Source organism: Anarhichas minor, unplaced genomic scaffold (assembly GCF_050575085.1).
Source record: "Anarhichas minor isolate MPS153535 unplaced genomic scaffold, ASM5057508v1 ptg000026l, whole genome shotgun sequence".
In the NCBI taxonomy this organism is placed as follows: Eukaryota; Metazoa; Chordata; class Actinopteri; order Perciformes; family Anarhichadidae; genus Anarhichas; species Anarhichas minor.
In genome coordinates this window covers 7347577-7364551 of record NW_027466472.1, presented here as the reverse complement: position 1 = coordinate 7364551, position 16975 = coordinate 7347577, and the positions used below count along the sequence as shown (strand labels likewise).

General features: G+C 42.9%; 1 protein-coding gene across 1 annotated transcript; it reads left to right on the top strand.

The window, feature by feature from the left end:
• Nucleotides 1–1712: 1712 nt before the first annotated feature.
• fzd4 (frizzled class receptor 4) lies at nt 1713–7972 on the top strand. Its single transcript, XM_076100406.1, has 6 exons — nt 1713–2012; nt 5062–5199; nt 5386–5772; nt 6053–6198; nt 7140–7387; nt 7554–7972. Exons 1-6 carry the CDS (start codon nt 1749–1751, stop codon nt 7970–7972), a joined length of 1602 nt encoding a protein of 533 aa, XP_075956521.1. The 5' UTR covers nt 1713–1748.
• The last annotated feature ends 9003 nt before the right edge of the window (nt 7973–16975 follow it).

Genomic DNA, 16975 nt, shown 5'->3' with positions numbered 1-16975 from the left:
GGTTTTGCCTCAAAAAGGCACACATTGTGGGCCCAGCCGCACTTCCTCTTTGTGGTAGTGTGTGTGTGTGTGTGTGTGTGTGTGTGTGTGTGTGTGTGTGTGTGTGTGTGTGAGTGTGTGTTTGTGGATCACATGTGGAATGTAATTTACAAATGATCTTGCCCAAATTCAGTTGTTTCAAAGGCTCAACACTCGAAACTTCTGTAACTAATGCTGACGTGCAGCTGGACTCTAGACATGTAGAAATTGTTTAATTTCAGGATACACACTCTGTTTCTGGATGCATGTAAATTGAGTTAAGTATATTAACGTAAATAATATACAACATAACTTGCTTTAAAGTCTCCGTTTGTCAGAATTTTAATCTTATTTGAATCTTCCATTTAAACTCTGGTCTAAATGACATTAGAATATGGTATTTGTGGTATTTGAAAAGGTCTGCGGAGCTCTTAAGTTGAGCTTGATTACACGTGGCAGCCTCAGAATTGTAAATCACTTGATGAAAAAACAAATCAAGTACTCCTTAAGCTTTCCTCCTCTTGAAATGTTTGCAACAAATCCAAGCACTTCATCACCCAAGTCCACTTTTACAAAACACAGAAAAGCCAAATCAACACTCTTCACTGCAAGTTTCATGCTGTAAAAGAGAAGTCTTCTACCAGGCTGCTACGAGCAAACAAAACCTGTCCAGTATGTGGATTCATTGCAATGCAAAACAGATTTCCAATGCTTCAGCATCACTTAAGGCCCTACTTTCAATTACAATGTCATGAGCACTTACAGCTGACAGGCCTTTAGAGAGGGAGAGTGGAACCTGTGGTGAAGTTCCAGACGGGCTTAAAAGACCATTAGGGACGTTAAATATAAAATGAAAACACACTCACACTGAAAAATCAACCTTTTAGATGACTATTTTCTAAAAATACAGCCAATAAATACAAATGTAAGCCACATCTGCCAGTGTAAATACAGGTTCTGGATATTGTCGGAATTTGTTGGGGAACCCTGGCTGATTTTCTTTGCAGGAAGTGAGGAGAGGAGAGGAGAGGAGAGGAGAGGAGGGAGCACAGTGAGGAAAGGACAGAATAGGATGAAAGAAGACCAAGAAGACAGAAGAAGAGAAAAGGCTGAAGGAAAGGAGAGGAGAGAAGGGGAGACTGGGAAGGGGATGACACGAGGCTGGCTCTTCTATTTTTCTCCTGGATCCCGCCCTCCTGGTCAGGGGTTGGACAGGGAAACCCAACTCCCGCGCACGGATTGGTCGGCTCTCCTCTGGACGGGCAAAACAGTCTCCCCTCGCAGACACAATAAAGTTTAGAGCTGGACGCTTGCAGGCAGTAGGCGCAAAAACAGACCGCTGTATCTGGTCGCTGCGCTGCGCTTCTCCACACGGAGCTATTAACGGGAAACAACGCAAGAAGGACTGCGGGATTTATCCAAATTTGGGAATTTTTTTTTGAAACTGCAGATGCGCACGTTTTGTTTTACTGAAAACACTTTAGATTACGCACAGATCTCGCAGTGTTTCACTGCTGCTTTCGGGATATTTTGATCTACTGAATGGCTTGTACTTGGATACGATAGCCTCCAAAAAACGCACGGACTACACGCGCTCCAGGTCCTGCTGGACTATAGCCTAAACACGCGCTGCGGTCTCCTGGGCGACCTAACTGAACGTTGGGTCAGAGGAGGTTATTAATAACGGTGCCAACATTCACAGGGGGCAGCCGCTCAGCGTTGCGGTGACCATGCCCGGGATTACGTTGTCGTTCAGCGGGGCAGCACTGCTCGTCCTGTCCGGGCTGGTCGGTCCGCTCTGCGTGGTCGAGGCTTTCGGCGACGAGGTGGAGGAAATGACCTGCGACCCGATCAGGATCAGCATGTGCCAAGGTCTCGGTTACAACGTTACCAAAATGCCCAATCTGGTCGGCAACGTGCTGCAGTCAGACGCCGAGCTGCAGCTGACCACGTTCACTCCGCTCATACAGTACGGCTGCTCCAGTCAACTCAAGGTACCGGGATGATGGGAGACGTGCATGCTGATGTTAGACTAGAATAGACGGCGCACACTGAGGCTGGTGCACACATTTAGGAACACTGATCCTGGACTTAAACAAAATAAGAAGGCATGGCTGTGTCGACATAGTCTGCTATATTTGTGTGTGTGTGTGTGTGTGTGTGTGTGTGTGTGTGTGTGTGTGTGTGTGTGTGTGGGGAGAGAGAGAGGACCAGAGTGTGGTGTCCCAGAGCACATGACAGGGAGCTACCAGCAATAGTGAACTGTTCAGACTGATGGTGCCAGTGATAATGAGGAGCATAATATAGGTTGGATCCCAGTGAGTTAAAATAAGTGGAGGGGTCCCTGCCTTCCTTCCTTCCTTCCTTCCTTCCTTCCTTCCTTCCTTCCCTCCTGTTGTGCCAGGCTGTCATGCTAATTTCAATGAAAATGCCCCCTCTGTCTGTTGACATTCTGAGTTCATGCCCCACACAGCAACAGCTGAGTCTTCAGTGCTATAGGCCTATACTGTACTGTCTTGCTAACAATGGTGCCCTCAGTGTCCTAAGACAAATGCTGCTTGTTTGCCCGATGCACCATGCAAGAAAAAAAATTTGATTGGCAGTCACCCTTGTCTTTAAGATTTGAGACTATTATTGGAAAGACTAGACACACAGCAGAGATCAAATTGTCGATGAATGGAGTCCACTTTTTATGAAATTGCGTGTATTACATCTCTTTATTTGGAGATGCTTCACACCTGTGCAGACACATGTGATCGTATCCAGACATCTGAAATACATAAACAAACATTTCCCCTGATGCTCCTTTGTGTCATTATTTTAAGGATGTGGCCACAGTCCTGTCTATTACTTCCTAAATTGTCAGTGATCTTTTGTGCCTAAAAGGAGTTTGGGAATAGATGTAAAAGGATATTTTAACATTCTAAATTGATACAGTGCCTAAGAGACATGTGTGTGTGAGAGACAGCCAGACAGAGCAAGGAGCAACTGCAGCATAAACCAAATTGCCCTCCTTCAGCTGAAAATTGTAATATAAGATTAGCTGCCCCCCCCCCCTCTCTCTCTCTCTCTCTCTCTCTCTCTCTCTCTCTCTCTCTCTCTCTCTCTCTCACACACACACTCACGCACTGAAGAGGGGGGGAAAGGGAAACCGTATCCCCTAACATTTGCTCTAATGGGAGGCTTCCTGACAAGTAACCGGAGCAGCTTTTAGCAGTGAAGTGACAACACTCAGGTTACCAACGGTCGGGGGGGAAACACCCAGAATGTGTTACATTACTGTCGCTGGTGTAATTCCCTGTGAGAAATATCTGCTGTGGTATTAATATCTGCTGCTTTTATGAACTCTTTTTCAATTTGAAACGCGTACAATCACACAGACAAAACCTCGGCTCCCTCTCACACCCGGGGGCAACTTTGTTAGTCTGTTTACTCGAACAGCAAATTACTCAGGACAACTCCAATATGCAGGGTTCAGTTTGGGAACAAAGAATCTCTATTTGCGTTGAGAAACTTTATACTGCTTTCAGATCGGCCCGTCTGCTCTATTTGCAGAGCTGCTGCAACCCAGATACTGATCAGAGAACAGTGTCACAAATCAAGTTTTGAAGGAAGTTCCCGCTGCCTCATATAACTGATTTTGACCTCACATACTTCCCCCGCAGTCAGTTATACAGCAAGGAGGTATGTAGCATGGTTTAGTCTTATCAAAAGCAAGTCTGTTTGTTTTTGCAAATTTGTAAGAATTATTAGCCTGCAGGTATCAGAAAGGTAGCTCACTGATTCAATATCTTTAATTAGTACATTTACTTAGCAAATAAAGAGTTGTATAAGGTTTCTGTGTGTATTTATTTCCCAACCTTGACACCATTCTTGGATTCATGTTTCATGTTGGGCTCTGTTCAAGGGCTGATTTCAAGCTGCGATTTCTCCATCACTGGATCGAGACCACGAGCCCGAAACATTTTGTTCCCATTATAGCCGGTTAAAAATGTTGGTATTTCTGAAATGAGAAATGGTAGCAAACCCTCCCACTCTAACAAGTATCTAAGTCAGCCCGTCCAAGATCCTGGAGCGTATGTGTGTTTCCTTCACCTGGAGGTAACCGAGTAAGATGTGCTTTCAAATCTACTGTAAAGGCATGAAATCACCTTAAATTGCAGCCCTTTTGTAACCCCAGACTACTTACTCCTTCACATCACTACCACCTCAAGGAGTCATATGTGACTTAAGACTGCTCACTATCTTTATAACTCTGACTTAGATATCTATTTCAAAACCATTGCCATGGGACAGAGACAACTGAGCCTTGGATTAAGGGGGATTATGGAGCATTACATGGCACATGCCCTTAGTGTTGTCAAGTCCGAAGATTGTTTTTTAAAGATGTAGAGTTGTGTGTTCAACCTTGGAGCAGGTTGGAGTTGGCCGTGGTGTCTTGACTCAAGTTGAGGAGTTTCTTATTAGAAGTAAAAATAGAGACCCACCACTAGAAGAGATGATGCAATGGATTGAAAGCAGAGGCAGAGAGAACGCAACAGTGGTGAGTGGTATATGCAAGTAGATGGAGGATCCACATGTGGGAGGAGAAGGTGTAGCCATCTACCAGCTGTAATCCTGTTGTAATATATAGAAAGAGTGGCCCGCAGGGTACTGGCAGCACTGTTTCCACTTCTTTAACAATTACTCCCCAACTTACATGATTTACCTTCGGCATGACAGTTTGCTTTAACGTCACTGGAACAAAGCTATGCGCTGAATTATGACATAATATTGGATACATGTTGCACCCACTTAGAATTGGTTTTGGTATACAGTTGTTTTTCACTCCTCAATATGTTTGTTTCTCTTTTTTTGCTCCGAAAAAAGCTCTTATTTGAATATATGCACACACAACATAATGACATTTTTCTGCAGTCGCTATTTACTGTATGCTATGAAATGTCACTGAAGAACACACGTGTGGCAGATTTTAGTAACAAATGTAAACAAGAGCAAAATGTTTCAACTTGTGATTTTTTTTTTATCTCCATTTTTCCCCAGTTCTTCCTGTGCTCAGTCTATGTGCCAATGTGCACCGACAAGGTTCCCATCCCCATTGGTCCGTGTGGTAGCATGTGTCTGTCTGTCAAGAGGAAATGCCTCCCGGTGCTCCATGAGTTTGGCTTCATTTGGCCTGAGGTGAGTCACATCATCACAAGAACACCCTGCATGTAAAGATATCAGGATGTGGTTGAGTGATATGGAAAATGGGATGTACAAAACCAAAGGCTATCTTCAAGGACAATTTTTTTTTAATGTAAATGAGCACAAAAAATATCACAGCCGTAATAAGAAACCTAAATGCCATTTCCCATCGTGCTCCAGGTGCTCAACTGCAGCCTCTTCCCACCTCAAAACGACCACAACCACATGTGCATGGAAGGCCCGGGGGACGAGGACCCGCCCTACCAGCCCGTCCGCCATCCCCCCCACCTGGAGGACTGTCAGGCACTGGGATCTGCACCTGACCAGTATACCTGGTTAAAACAGACTGAAAGCTGTACTCTACAGTGTGGCTATGACAGCGGGCTCTACCGACGGGGGGCCAAAGTCTTCACAGACGCGTGGATGGCGGTGTGGGCCGTGCTGTGCTTCCTGTCGACCACTCTGACGGTCCTGACCTTTCTGTTGGATTCACAGCGCTTCTCGTATCCTGAAAGGCCCATCATCTTCCTATCTATGTGCTGTAATCTGTACAGCGTGGCCTTCCTGGTAAGTGAACGGATTATATTTCCCCATTGAGTTCATTTGTTTGGTGAGAAGGAATGAAAAAAGAATCTGTCAAAAAGCAGTGACATGAAAACAATACATCAAATGTAATTTAGAGTATAATAGTAAATATCGGATATACTATTTGTTATGATGAAAAAGTTACTTAATCATGTACTGCTGATCTAAATGGAAAAGTTAGATTTTCAGTCTAATGTAATGAGAATGAGTTTATGTCTTTTTTTCTAACAAATGAAATCTCTGTATTTTTTCCGTCCTGCAGGTGCGATTGACTTTGGGGAGGGAGCGTGTTTCCTGTGACCTGGATGCCACCGCAGTACCAATCCTAGTACAAGAAGGGTTAAAGAGCACCGGCTGTGCTATAGTCTTCCTCCTGCTCTACTTCTTTGGCATGGCTTCCTCCCTCTGGTTAGCACAACACACACACACACACACACACACACACACACACACACACACACACACACTGTCCTATTGTCATCAGCTGTTGTGAATGGACTTTGGTGGAACAATTTGAGCACGAGACTTGCATCCTGTTTTCTTTAAAGGCCAACTATCCTGTCTCATAACCTCTGTACTAGATGGATTCCTGGAGGCAGCCTTGGTAAAAAATAAATAAAAAAATAAGTCACTTTCTGAGTGTGTGCTGCAATACAGTTGCTGTCACAGCTCTGTGTCTTCCTTTTCCCTTTGTCCTGGTTTTCCTGTTTGTCTTCACTCTTTCCTTTTGGAAGAGCAGCAGACTGCAAGAACCAAAGACTACACTGTCTCCTAAAACATCATCACAACCCTCTGTTATGTCATGATGATCTAATTCAATCAAGGGATTTTTTTTTTTTTTTGGAAATATTGGCAGACATAGAATACAGTAAACATGTACTTTGATTAATATTTCCATTGTTTTTCAGCTTTTTGTTAACGTATACAAACAACAAACCTGTCCCACCCACTGGCACACCCACCTAGAAGAACAGAAAAGTAAATAAATAAAAAGGTCACCTCATTTCACCGTGCCAGACATCATTATATATATATATGTACATAAACACACACACACACACACACACCGTACATCTGTATGTAGACACGCCTGCATCACTCTACAAAGTAAATATACAATCATCACTTCATACAAGCACAATATGCCCAAAAATCAAATGACAACAGGATTGGCCAGTAGGTAGAAATCAAGGGATTTTTGTGGAAAACTCGTAAAGTAGGTTAATTGTTTGAGCAACTCAGTAAACAGTAGCCCAATTTTGCCTGTACAAACTGATAACTGTACATATGAGCAGTGTTTCTGGCTCTTCTCTCACTCTTCCTTCTCTCTCTCTCTCTCTCTCTTTCAGGTGGGTGATCCTGACCCTCACTTGGTTCTTGGCTGCTGGACTGAAGTGGGGCCACGAGGCTATAGAAATGCACAGCTCCTACTTCCACATAGCGGCCTGGGCCATCCCGGCCGTTAAAACCATCGTCATCCTCATAATGCGACTGGTGGACGCAGACGACCTAACTGGACTCTGCTATGTTGGCAACCAGCAGCAGGAGGCACTCACAGGCTTTGTGGTGGCACCACTGGCCACATACCTTCTGATAGGTAATTACAACGTCATCAATCAGTTTTTTGTGCAGGATTTGACTTTTTACGAGTAAAAAAAAAAGAGAAAAGATTGAATCCTCTTTTAATGCGTAATGCAACTGGCATTGTGCTTTCTCTTTCTGGTGGTCCTTATATGACTGTTGTTTCCCTCTCTGAACTGCAGGCACTCTGTTCATCTGTGCTGGCCTAGTGGCTCTCTTCAAGATCCGCTCCAATCTGCAGAAGGACGGTGCCAAAACAGACAAGCTGGAGCGTTTAATGGTGAAGATCGGAGTGTTTTCGGTCCTCTACACTGTCCCAGCGTCCACCGTCATTGGCTGTTACCTCTACCAGCTCTCTCACTGGGGGGAGTTCAGGGCCAGCACCCGGGACTCATACGTGGCATCAGAGATGCTTCGGATCTTCATGTCACTGCTCGTAGGCATCACATCAGGTATGTGGATCTGGTCTGCAAAAACCCTCCACACCTGGCAGCGCTGCTCTGCCCGCCTGCTCAGGGATAGCAGGGCGAGCCGGGGGGGCAAGAGGGCACCGGGCGAGGGCTGGATCAAACCGGGGAAAGGCAACGAGACGGTAGTGTGAGGAAGGAGAGAGAGAGAGAGAGAGAGAGAGACAACGGACAGGAATGGACTTCTACCTGCTTCACTGTCACTTACAGAAACTCACTCTGCCAAACTAAAGATGGAGAGGACAGACAAGTGGTGAGAGGGAGTAGCAGGAGATTCTCAAGGAAGCCACTGGATGGAACGGCATCATAAAAGCTCGCCGAGAGTCTGCAAGCATGCCTCACCCCCCTCCAACTGCCTCTAACGGGGGGGGGGGGGGGGGGGGGGGTTATGGAGGAGAGAAGTGGAGGATTGGGTCGTACTTAAGTAGCAACAGCAGCCTCTCTACCTCTGTTAGACTTCCTTTGCCCAGAGAGATGGAGAAAGCGAATAATGGAGGAGAAAGAGAGATCGAAAGGGCAGAACAGAAGCATCAATACATGCAGACCAGACACACCAATAAGCTGTGTAGCACCATGTCTACCTCTCTGCCTCTCTTTTCTCCAGAGCGCTCAGCAGAAGAGACTGAACCTGCTGGATACAGTAACCCTCATGCCGTTGTGTCTTTTTTAGGGTCTTTTGATATTTAGAATTTTACACTGGAGGGTCCTGGTGCAGACTTTATACAGGTGTAGGTCGCCGTTTCCCAAACGCATCTGACAACTTGAGGTCCTGTGGGGTTTTCACGTCCACATGGGAGAATTCAAATGAAATGCCAGACCAAAAGTCATTGAAATCGGATGAAAACATATTAAATATGGCCTTAAATCTGTCATGTGTTTACATTTGAACAACATTATACATTTTAGAAAGTTTTTACTTTTTTGTACAATATATAAAAGAGCAGCTGATTTTATTGCTCAGAATTTTTTGGGAAACCAGCTCTAAGCTGTAATAATGCACTATGGATGTATACAATATGTGAAGTGTCTGTACTTGTCACAAGTGGATTACCAAGGAGGGCAGTGATGAGAGCCTTTAAGAGCTGCAGGAAAATAACTAATGCGGTTAAATTCACAATATCTTTCCTAACAAACGTTGGGAAGGCAAGCGCAGGCAAAGAAAATAAGGCGAGATTATTTCTTTTAGCGTGTGTTGTACATTTAGGTAAAGTCCGTGGTAGCTGTCAAGTCATACCGCAATGAATCCTGGGAGAACCCCAGCTGTGCCTTTTATTGACCCATAAATGTAGAAGCGGTAAGGCGTCTGGGAAATGTAGGCCTGTGTGTTTTACCTCAGCAGTCTATGAAAAGCTCAGCTAACTTCCAATGGTGTGTGCAGTCTTTGTGGGAACCCTGCACTGCACATGCTCTTGAGTTACCATGAAATCCAGGAAATGAAATGAATTCCCTCTGCCCTCCTTTCCAAACATCGGACCAGAGGCACGTTGAAGAATTAGGAGGTTATTAGACAATCACTTGCCAAGAGACACATTATGAAATAACAAAGAGCCTTTCACAGGCACATATAGCAGGTAGTTCCCACGAATCTCATCCACCGGCAGTTATGATCACTTCGATAACCACCAATAACTACCCCGTATCTGCAAAATTGTGTCTCCTTGCCGTCTGTTTGCACTCATCGCTCAGTTTCTTTTTAAAATCCTTTCAGTTCAATAAGGAAATCACAGAAGCACGAGGAAGTTGTCCCTATTAATTAGTGTCTGTCTGTTCGATGCTCTCATTGGTCCCCTGCATGCCTGTTTCTCTTTAACCTCGTCTACTCCATCATGGCTCGTTTCCCAGACAATCAAGTCGTCCTGGCAAAAGATTACATTTCAGAATTTCATCTCTCAACATTTTAAATCCTGCAGTCCCCCTCTGTAACTGCTTATAGACCGTACTATAAGCTTTAATTACAATACCTTATTCCTGGTCTTACTGCTGCACTTACCAAATTCTGCAACTGCTCCTGTGCACCGTATATATTTGCCTGACAATCTATCTAGCAAAGCTCTAGCGTTTCAGTGAGTCTTTGAATGTATACTATGCGGGTGTGTGTGTCACGTTACACCTTCTACTTTAAGTAGGCTGTTTAAAATGTATAAGGGCTTGAATGACTTGGAGCTTTGCCCCCCCTGCGTGTCATTTGAAACCAGATCGTGCCTCACGGCGCCCGTCACAGGTATTTTTAACATAATGTTTAGAACGGGACAGAAAATAACTAAAGTATGGGCTGCCTTGTTCCCAAAAACTAAATGTAACAGCACCCTTATTACATTCAAAGATACTTTTGGTGGTTTTGGTGAAAACCTAGAACCAGTGTTTCTCAAACAAGCATCCATGGCACACTTATTAAATTCCCAAAGTCAAACAAACATTACATTGAATTAACCTCTGACCACCTCCCCTCCGAACTAATGCAGTTTCCCTCTGAAAGCGTCTAAATGTTTTGGCCGTCTCCTCCGGTATGCTCACGCAGAGCTTCAGGTGACATTACCAAGCAATCGCTGAACATTTGTGCCTTGCAACAGAGCGTGTGCCGCACGGCCCACTGAAGATTGAGAACCACTGGTAACACAGGATTGTAAATGCTTTTTGCCCAGATATGCATCAATGTCGGGGTCAGTTCACCGACCCTGATCGTAGCCTTTAAGGTCGAGACTGTTCCTCTGTGTAGAAAACTCTCAATTGTCTTGATGATGTCATCAATGTATTATAAAGAATTTGCTAATTTATCATTGTAAAAAAAGAAAGTGGCAAAAAAATGTAAAAATTGTTTGTTATTTAAAAAAACGCTTTTGTATCAGAAGATGATGAATAAAAACTTTTTGGTTTCCAATACGTGGAATGCAATTTTTTTAGTGCGCGCTTCAAATAGGCACAATAGAAATAACCAATGATTGTTTTTATTATTAGTAATTAATCTGCAGATTTGTGTCAAAATGCCTGTTCTGCTTTTCTGACAGGGTGATATCTTTGACCAACAATTCAAAACCAAAAGATATTCTGTTAAGGTCACATTTAAGAAAAGTGTGTCTTGTATAGACATCTCCATGCCTTCTAAAAGTGTGAACAAATTAATAACTTATATTTTGGGTCCTGTTGCATCTGAAACTCCTTTCCTCTCAGTTGTGTTCCCTTAATGGTTTGAACAATGCTGCCACCTTTTGTCTGATAAGATAAATGAAGTGTTGCTGCTTCATCAGGAGGTGAATAACTCCACACGTCTATACGGCAGCAACTACGTTTTGATTTCTCTTGCATTTCTATTTAGCAGATACTTTGGGTTAGGATAAGAAATGCTCCATAATCGCTAAATTTGTAATGAATCTGCAGTGGAAACACAGTGATTACACTGTGTAAACATCACTGTACCATCAATCACATCTCATCAGATATGAACTTACAACCTCTGCAACCCACACACACACACAAGCTCACTTACAGTACACACAGAAACACACACACACCTCTCACTTCAAAATTTGTTATAATTTGTTTTTTTACAATTACACATAATGAATGCAAGACTGTAATTTACCAGCGCATGGGGTAAAATTGCATCTGGAGACACTAATGAATTCTGGGCATGCATGTGTGCAAGAGAGAGAGAGAGAGAGAGAGAGAGAGAGAGAGTCCAAATATCTAAGTCTGCAGCTCAGATTGCCTTCCTGTAATTTACTGTGAGTGAATTGAGTGTTTGTTTAAAGACACACTCAAAAGCATGAGGTAAAGGGAAAGTGACAGCATCTACTGCTCTATTGTTTCCAGATGTGGCTCTACTAAACACACGCACACACACACAAACAAGCGTGCACACATGCAGTGCAGCATGTTCACAAACTGACACATTGACACAAATACAGAGAGAGGAGGAGCTAAAGGAATTCAGCGCAGTGAAATTCATACCCTAAATGGTGGTTTCTGCATACCAGAGTGTGTGTGCGTAGCCGTGTGTGTCAAAGCACGTAACTGAATGCCACAGGTCATGTAATCTCCAGGCTTCTCACTCTAGGTAGCAGTTTTGCACGTTTCTGTGGTTATTCCAGGATGCAGTAACTTGTGACACTTACAAGTCTTTAACAGCTAACAGCTCCCCCTAAATGCTGATTAAAGATACCAGTGAAATACTCAGACGCACACACACACACGCACGCACGCACACACACACACACACACACACACACACTCAGTAACACACACTTTGTTCCACTCTGGTAACGAACAGCACGTTAGTATTCTTTTTTTAAGAATCTGAAATGTGAAAGGACTCGATTAAAATTCCTTCGACTAATATTCCTGGGAATGTATTTTGAGAGTTGGGTTCCCTTGTGTGTGATTGTGCGTATATTTCAGTGTGTGTGTGTGTGTGTGTGTGTGTGTGTGTGTGGGAGAAAGAGATCAGAATACAAAAGTAAGAGAGAAAGAGTGGGAGACCTGCTGAAATACGGACAACGAGACAGAGAAAACCCAGACAAAGAAAAGAAGTGAAAGAAAAAGAAAATATGGATACAAAAATAGAGAAGAGCGACAAAGTGAGAAGGATTGTGTGTGAGGGAAAGGGAAAGCTGTCATACTCCATCAGCAGAATGCTGCAGCTGTTCCCTCTCAGCAATTCTGAAATCGTTTTCCAATTCTGCTCAGCGTCTACTCTGTATGAATAGTTCTGAGTTACTGCCACCACTAGGGATTCTGGGTGACGTAGTCTTCTTGGCCCGAGAGACAATTTGGTCCAAGAAGGATTTGTAAATCCCAGTTCTTCGGCCAAACAAGCTAAGGAGTTGAGACTGAAAGCCAAAATCCCAGCCAAGAGAGAGATTACTCACATGAAGCTGAAACAGAGAGCTCTTTGTACATGGCAGGGGGTGTAAAGGACTGGATTTATTTCATGGCAGGCACATGTACTGCATATTCAAGGTACATATTATTGTAATGTAAAATATGTGATCTTTACTGCCTCTACTGCACATTTAGTATTATGTTTTGATAAGGTGGAACAATATTGGAACATGACTTAGGCCAGTCAGGTATTCTCTGGCTTTGCATAGAAAGGTTTATCTGCATTGAAGGTTTGTTGGACTGTGGGAAAGTGACAAAATGTGCTTGGTGCTTCAAAGTAAGTATTCTCCATATATATTCCACACAAAGTCAACATCTCTCATAAACTTTCAATCCCAACAACATTGGACTGAACCTCATAAAACCTGCACTTAACACATGACAAATTGATGTTAATGTGTGAACTGTGCTACTGTTATCACAGTTACACCACAATGCAACAGTGCCCTTTTGTCACCACTAGATGTCACTCAGACCACACCGTCACATTCCCAAATATAATATAATCTGATAAATACTAATTTAGCACAGACATCTCTCACATATATCCAACACTTCTTTTGGAAGCCTATTGTACTGCGATCTCTACTCGTTGGACAGAAGAGAAAATCAATCCGCTTTTTTCATAATGAATCTGTGATAACAACAATCTCAACAATTGAGATGACCAGAAAACCATGTATACAGAATTATGTTTACAACAACAAAGTCACGATATAAAGTCATTAATAAAATAAATAACATTCCTGAGTGAAGTTTATAAAGAATGACATCCGACATTGGCTTTTTACTCGCAAATATTTTGTTGCACATGGAGGAACAAGCGTAGTTGCCGTCAACTCGTGTCTCCTTCACTTCACCTGGTTCACTTCACCACAGCGGCATATCTGCTTGCGGCTCATGTGTGTGTGTGTGTGCGTGTGTGTGTGTGTGTGTGTAGTTGCAGGAGCTCAGCCCGACAGAGAGTGCAGAGCAAACGCGCACTGCAGCGTGATAATAAATGACATCAAAACATTAAAAAGTAGTACTTATCAGCTGTCGCTGCTTCTTACTGATCATATTAAATGTTATAATTGAAAAACAGGTGTTTTTAATTACTGTAGCTGATTAGACCTCCAGTCAGGTGTACGATGGATGGAGCCATGCTGGTTATTATGTACAGTAACGTCGCCATAACCTACGTACTAATAAGATGATACAAGTTGTCCAACTAGGTGCAACAGAACCAGCAGAAAGGTGAGGGAAATGTCAATCATGCAGTTTGTACACACCCACACAGTCCTAAAAAGAGGTCTAATTAGGTAACACAGTGGGGGTGAACGATGGGTGTGCAGGGCCTTTACGCTTTTTACATACAAAATATATGGTCACTAATAAGAAATAATATACATTCATCTATCTCATAAGGTACATAAAGTGCACTCAGGGGTGCAATTTACAGGCTGTACTGTTGGAGGAGAAGCAAACGTGTTACAATGGATAACTGTGGTACCATGTGGGAGGAAGGCTGAGTTATTCCATGTTATTTCAGCACGACATTTGTCAACTTTAGAAATGTCAACCGGTCAATGCAGCCGCTTCATCTATCCCTGCCTTACTCTCACAGACATACAGAGAGAATGAGAGAGGAGGTTGCGGGGAGGGGGGGAGTGAAAGTGGTTATGGAGAAAAGTGAGAGAAGAAGATGGAGGAAAGAGTCTAACAAGCGAAACATGAATGATTCCATTGTTTTCCTCAATCAGAAAGCCGGTTTGGCGAGCCAAATGACTGGAAATGACTCATACAAACACTAATCTATCTCCAAGAGCCCGTCTGGGTTTGTTTCCTGTTAGTTTTTTCCTCTGCGTCTGCTTAGAGGGTGCAGAAATAGAATGAATAGAAAGACCTGCTGCTGGTAGGTCAGTTTGTTAATGCCATGTTTTCTTGATGTTCTGCTGGTTTGTGGTTTGAACAGAAACAAGTCAGATGGTCTTATCACTGCTTCCATCTGCCCGCCATCAACCTAACCCTATAAGTCAAGTGTTGTCATTGTTACTATAGATACTTGACAGCTTTAATACCTTTCTTAAATGTTGGGCTGTTTTCAATATTGAGTCTTAAGATAGCGGCACTAAAGGTAGCTGCTAACATGCTGCCATTTAGCCTAAATAATGTTGACCATGTACACCATCTTAGTTAAGCGTGTTAGCGTGCTAATATTTGCCAATTAACTGATCACCAAAGTTATTAGAATTCATCCTGAGTGCAGTATGAATGTCGCACGCACCAGATTTCTTGGCAATTCCTCCCATAGCTGTCATTTCACTAAAAAACGCAAATGTCAACCTGCTGGTGGCGCTACAGGACAAGTCATAGGATCACCAAGTCATCGAGTCAATGTGGTGACAAGGAATGTCTGAACTAAATGTAGTCCCTAGAGCCACGCTAATATCACAAATCCAGTTGCTTTGACTTAGTACGTCTAGATATCCCATCACTAGATGATTCGGTCTTAGATGTAAAATTAGATTAAACAGTTAGCCGATGGATTTGTGTGCAAACATATATATGTTCGATTGGCTCGTGTGTCTGCATGTCATGTCGGCACGTTATGTGTATTTGTTCCCCTGGGTCAGTGACTTTGTTCTGCCCGTTTTAAACTTTGGACGCCTGAATAGCAATGAGACAATTAGCTAAAGCCTATGATCCAGGACTCACTGTGCCCTGCTTATTAGAACTGGTCCAACACACCACAGCTGCACCCCTGTCACACCGATATGGAAATTAAGTGGCAGACACACACACACACACACACACACACACACATATACACACAGTAACAAACCAAAAGTCATCAGATAAGAAAGAGAAATGTAGGGCAAATAAAAGGAAAGAGACAGAGAGCCGGGGAGGAAGAGAGGCCGAGCTGGAGGGTCAATGATAGTATCTCTTTTTCTCTGATGTTTTATCAGCCACATGACAAATAAACATATGACCTGTTTCCAAGAGTTTGTGCTCTATAACCAGAATTACTAGAGTCATCACAAATTATTCACAACTTGCAAAAAACTAACTTCATCTAATTTGTTGTACTCCCCATTCAACCAATAAGCTACATGATCAGTGGAATGAGGAACATAACGACAATACAAAACACTTTCTGCAGTGATATATTGTAATGAAACCGTCAGCGGTGGTCCGGTATTGGTTTTACTGCAGCGTCATCATCTATTTGCAGCCTTAGTATATAAGCATTGATGAAAGGTTTACATCCAATTAGTCTGGAGAAAAGCGAATAAATCAACTACGTGTACTTTTTCTAAAACCCAACAATTTATCAAGCAGATTTGTAAAGGGATCGATAAAGAATTGAAAAACGAAATCCTCTCGATGCCCCATCCATAATTACTTACCCCATGTGACATAGTCAACCTCAACACATGAAGACCAAGTGATAGGTTTAGGATTGGGGACATTTGATGGACTTATTTTTAACCTGTGGCACATATCCAAGAGGATAAGTATGTCACAAAAACTGCCTCGGGAAAAGCAGAGAAAGTATTTGTGGCAGCTACAAAACTAGATTAAATGACGAAAAAAATGATTAAATAAATAAATAAAGCGTAGCAACTTCTATACAACCACACACACATGCACATTATTATAGCTGCGTGCATTTGAGAGTGTGTGTGCATGTGTTTTTTTTTGTAAGTATTCATTCAGCTTTGGCCCGGAGGTAGCATAAAGCAGTTACACTATAATGTGGTTACAGTACATCACACATAATGAGAAATTGTTTGCTCACAGGTTATTTCTAACAATCATGTTGATGTTTACAACTGTCATGCACAGCTTTTCTGCAAATATCACAGCCGCCAAAATTCCAGAAATATGCAACATTAAGCCAGAAACCAGGTGGGCCACTGTGGCTAATCTCTTCTTTTACTGTCAGTGGCGATAATGCTGTGGGAACTCAGCAGGAAATGAAAGGAGAATGGATTTGTTTTGAGCATAACACAAAGGAAGGTGACCACCGTGTTTGTATTTAGTTGCAGACCTACAGCTGTAGAAGATGAGGAGTTCAGAGGGGTTGTGCACAAACTGGACCCTAATTATGTTACCCCCTAAAGGCATGTGCACAGTATCTGTAGGATAAAGTAGAGAAAACAATCAATGTGCTAACTGGACAATCAATCATTTCCTCCTTTTCAAGCTCTAATGAAGCGCACCAAATACTACAGCACTGTAAATACGGATGCATACCTGCTGTTTTCATGTTG

Excerpts from the sequence above, each read along its gene's own strand:
- fzd4 (XM_076100406.1), top strand. The coding sequence starts at position 1,749 with ATGCCCGGGATTACGTTGTCGTTCAGCGGGGCAGCACTGCTCGTCCTG. Across the intron at positions 5,773-6,052 it reads TGTACAGCGTGGCCTTCCTG|GTGCGATTGACTTTGGGGAG; the intron begins GTAAGTGAACGG and ends TCCGTCCTGCAG. Across the intron at positions 6,199-7,139 it reads GGCATGGCTTCCTCCCTCTG|GTGGGTGATCCTGACCCTCA; the intron begins GTTAGCACAACA and ends TCTCTCTTTCAG.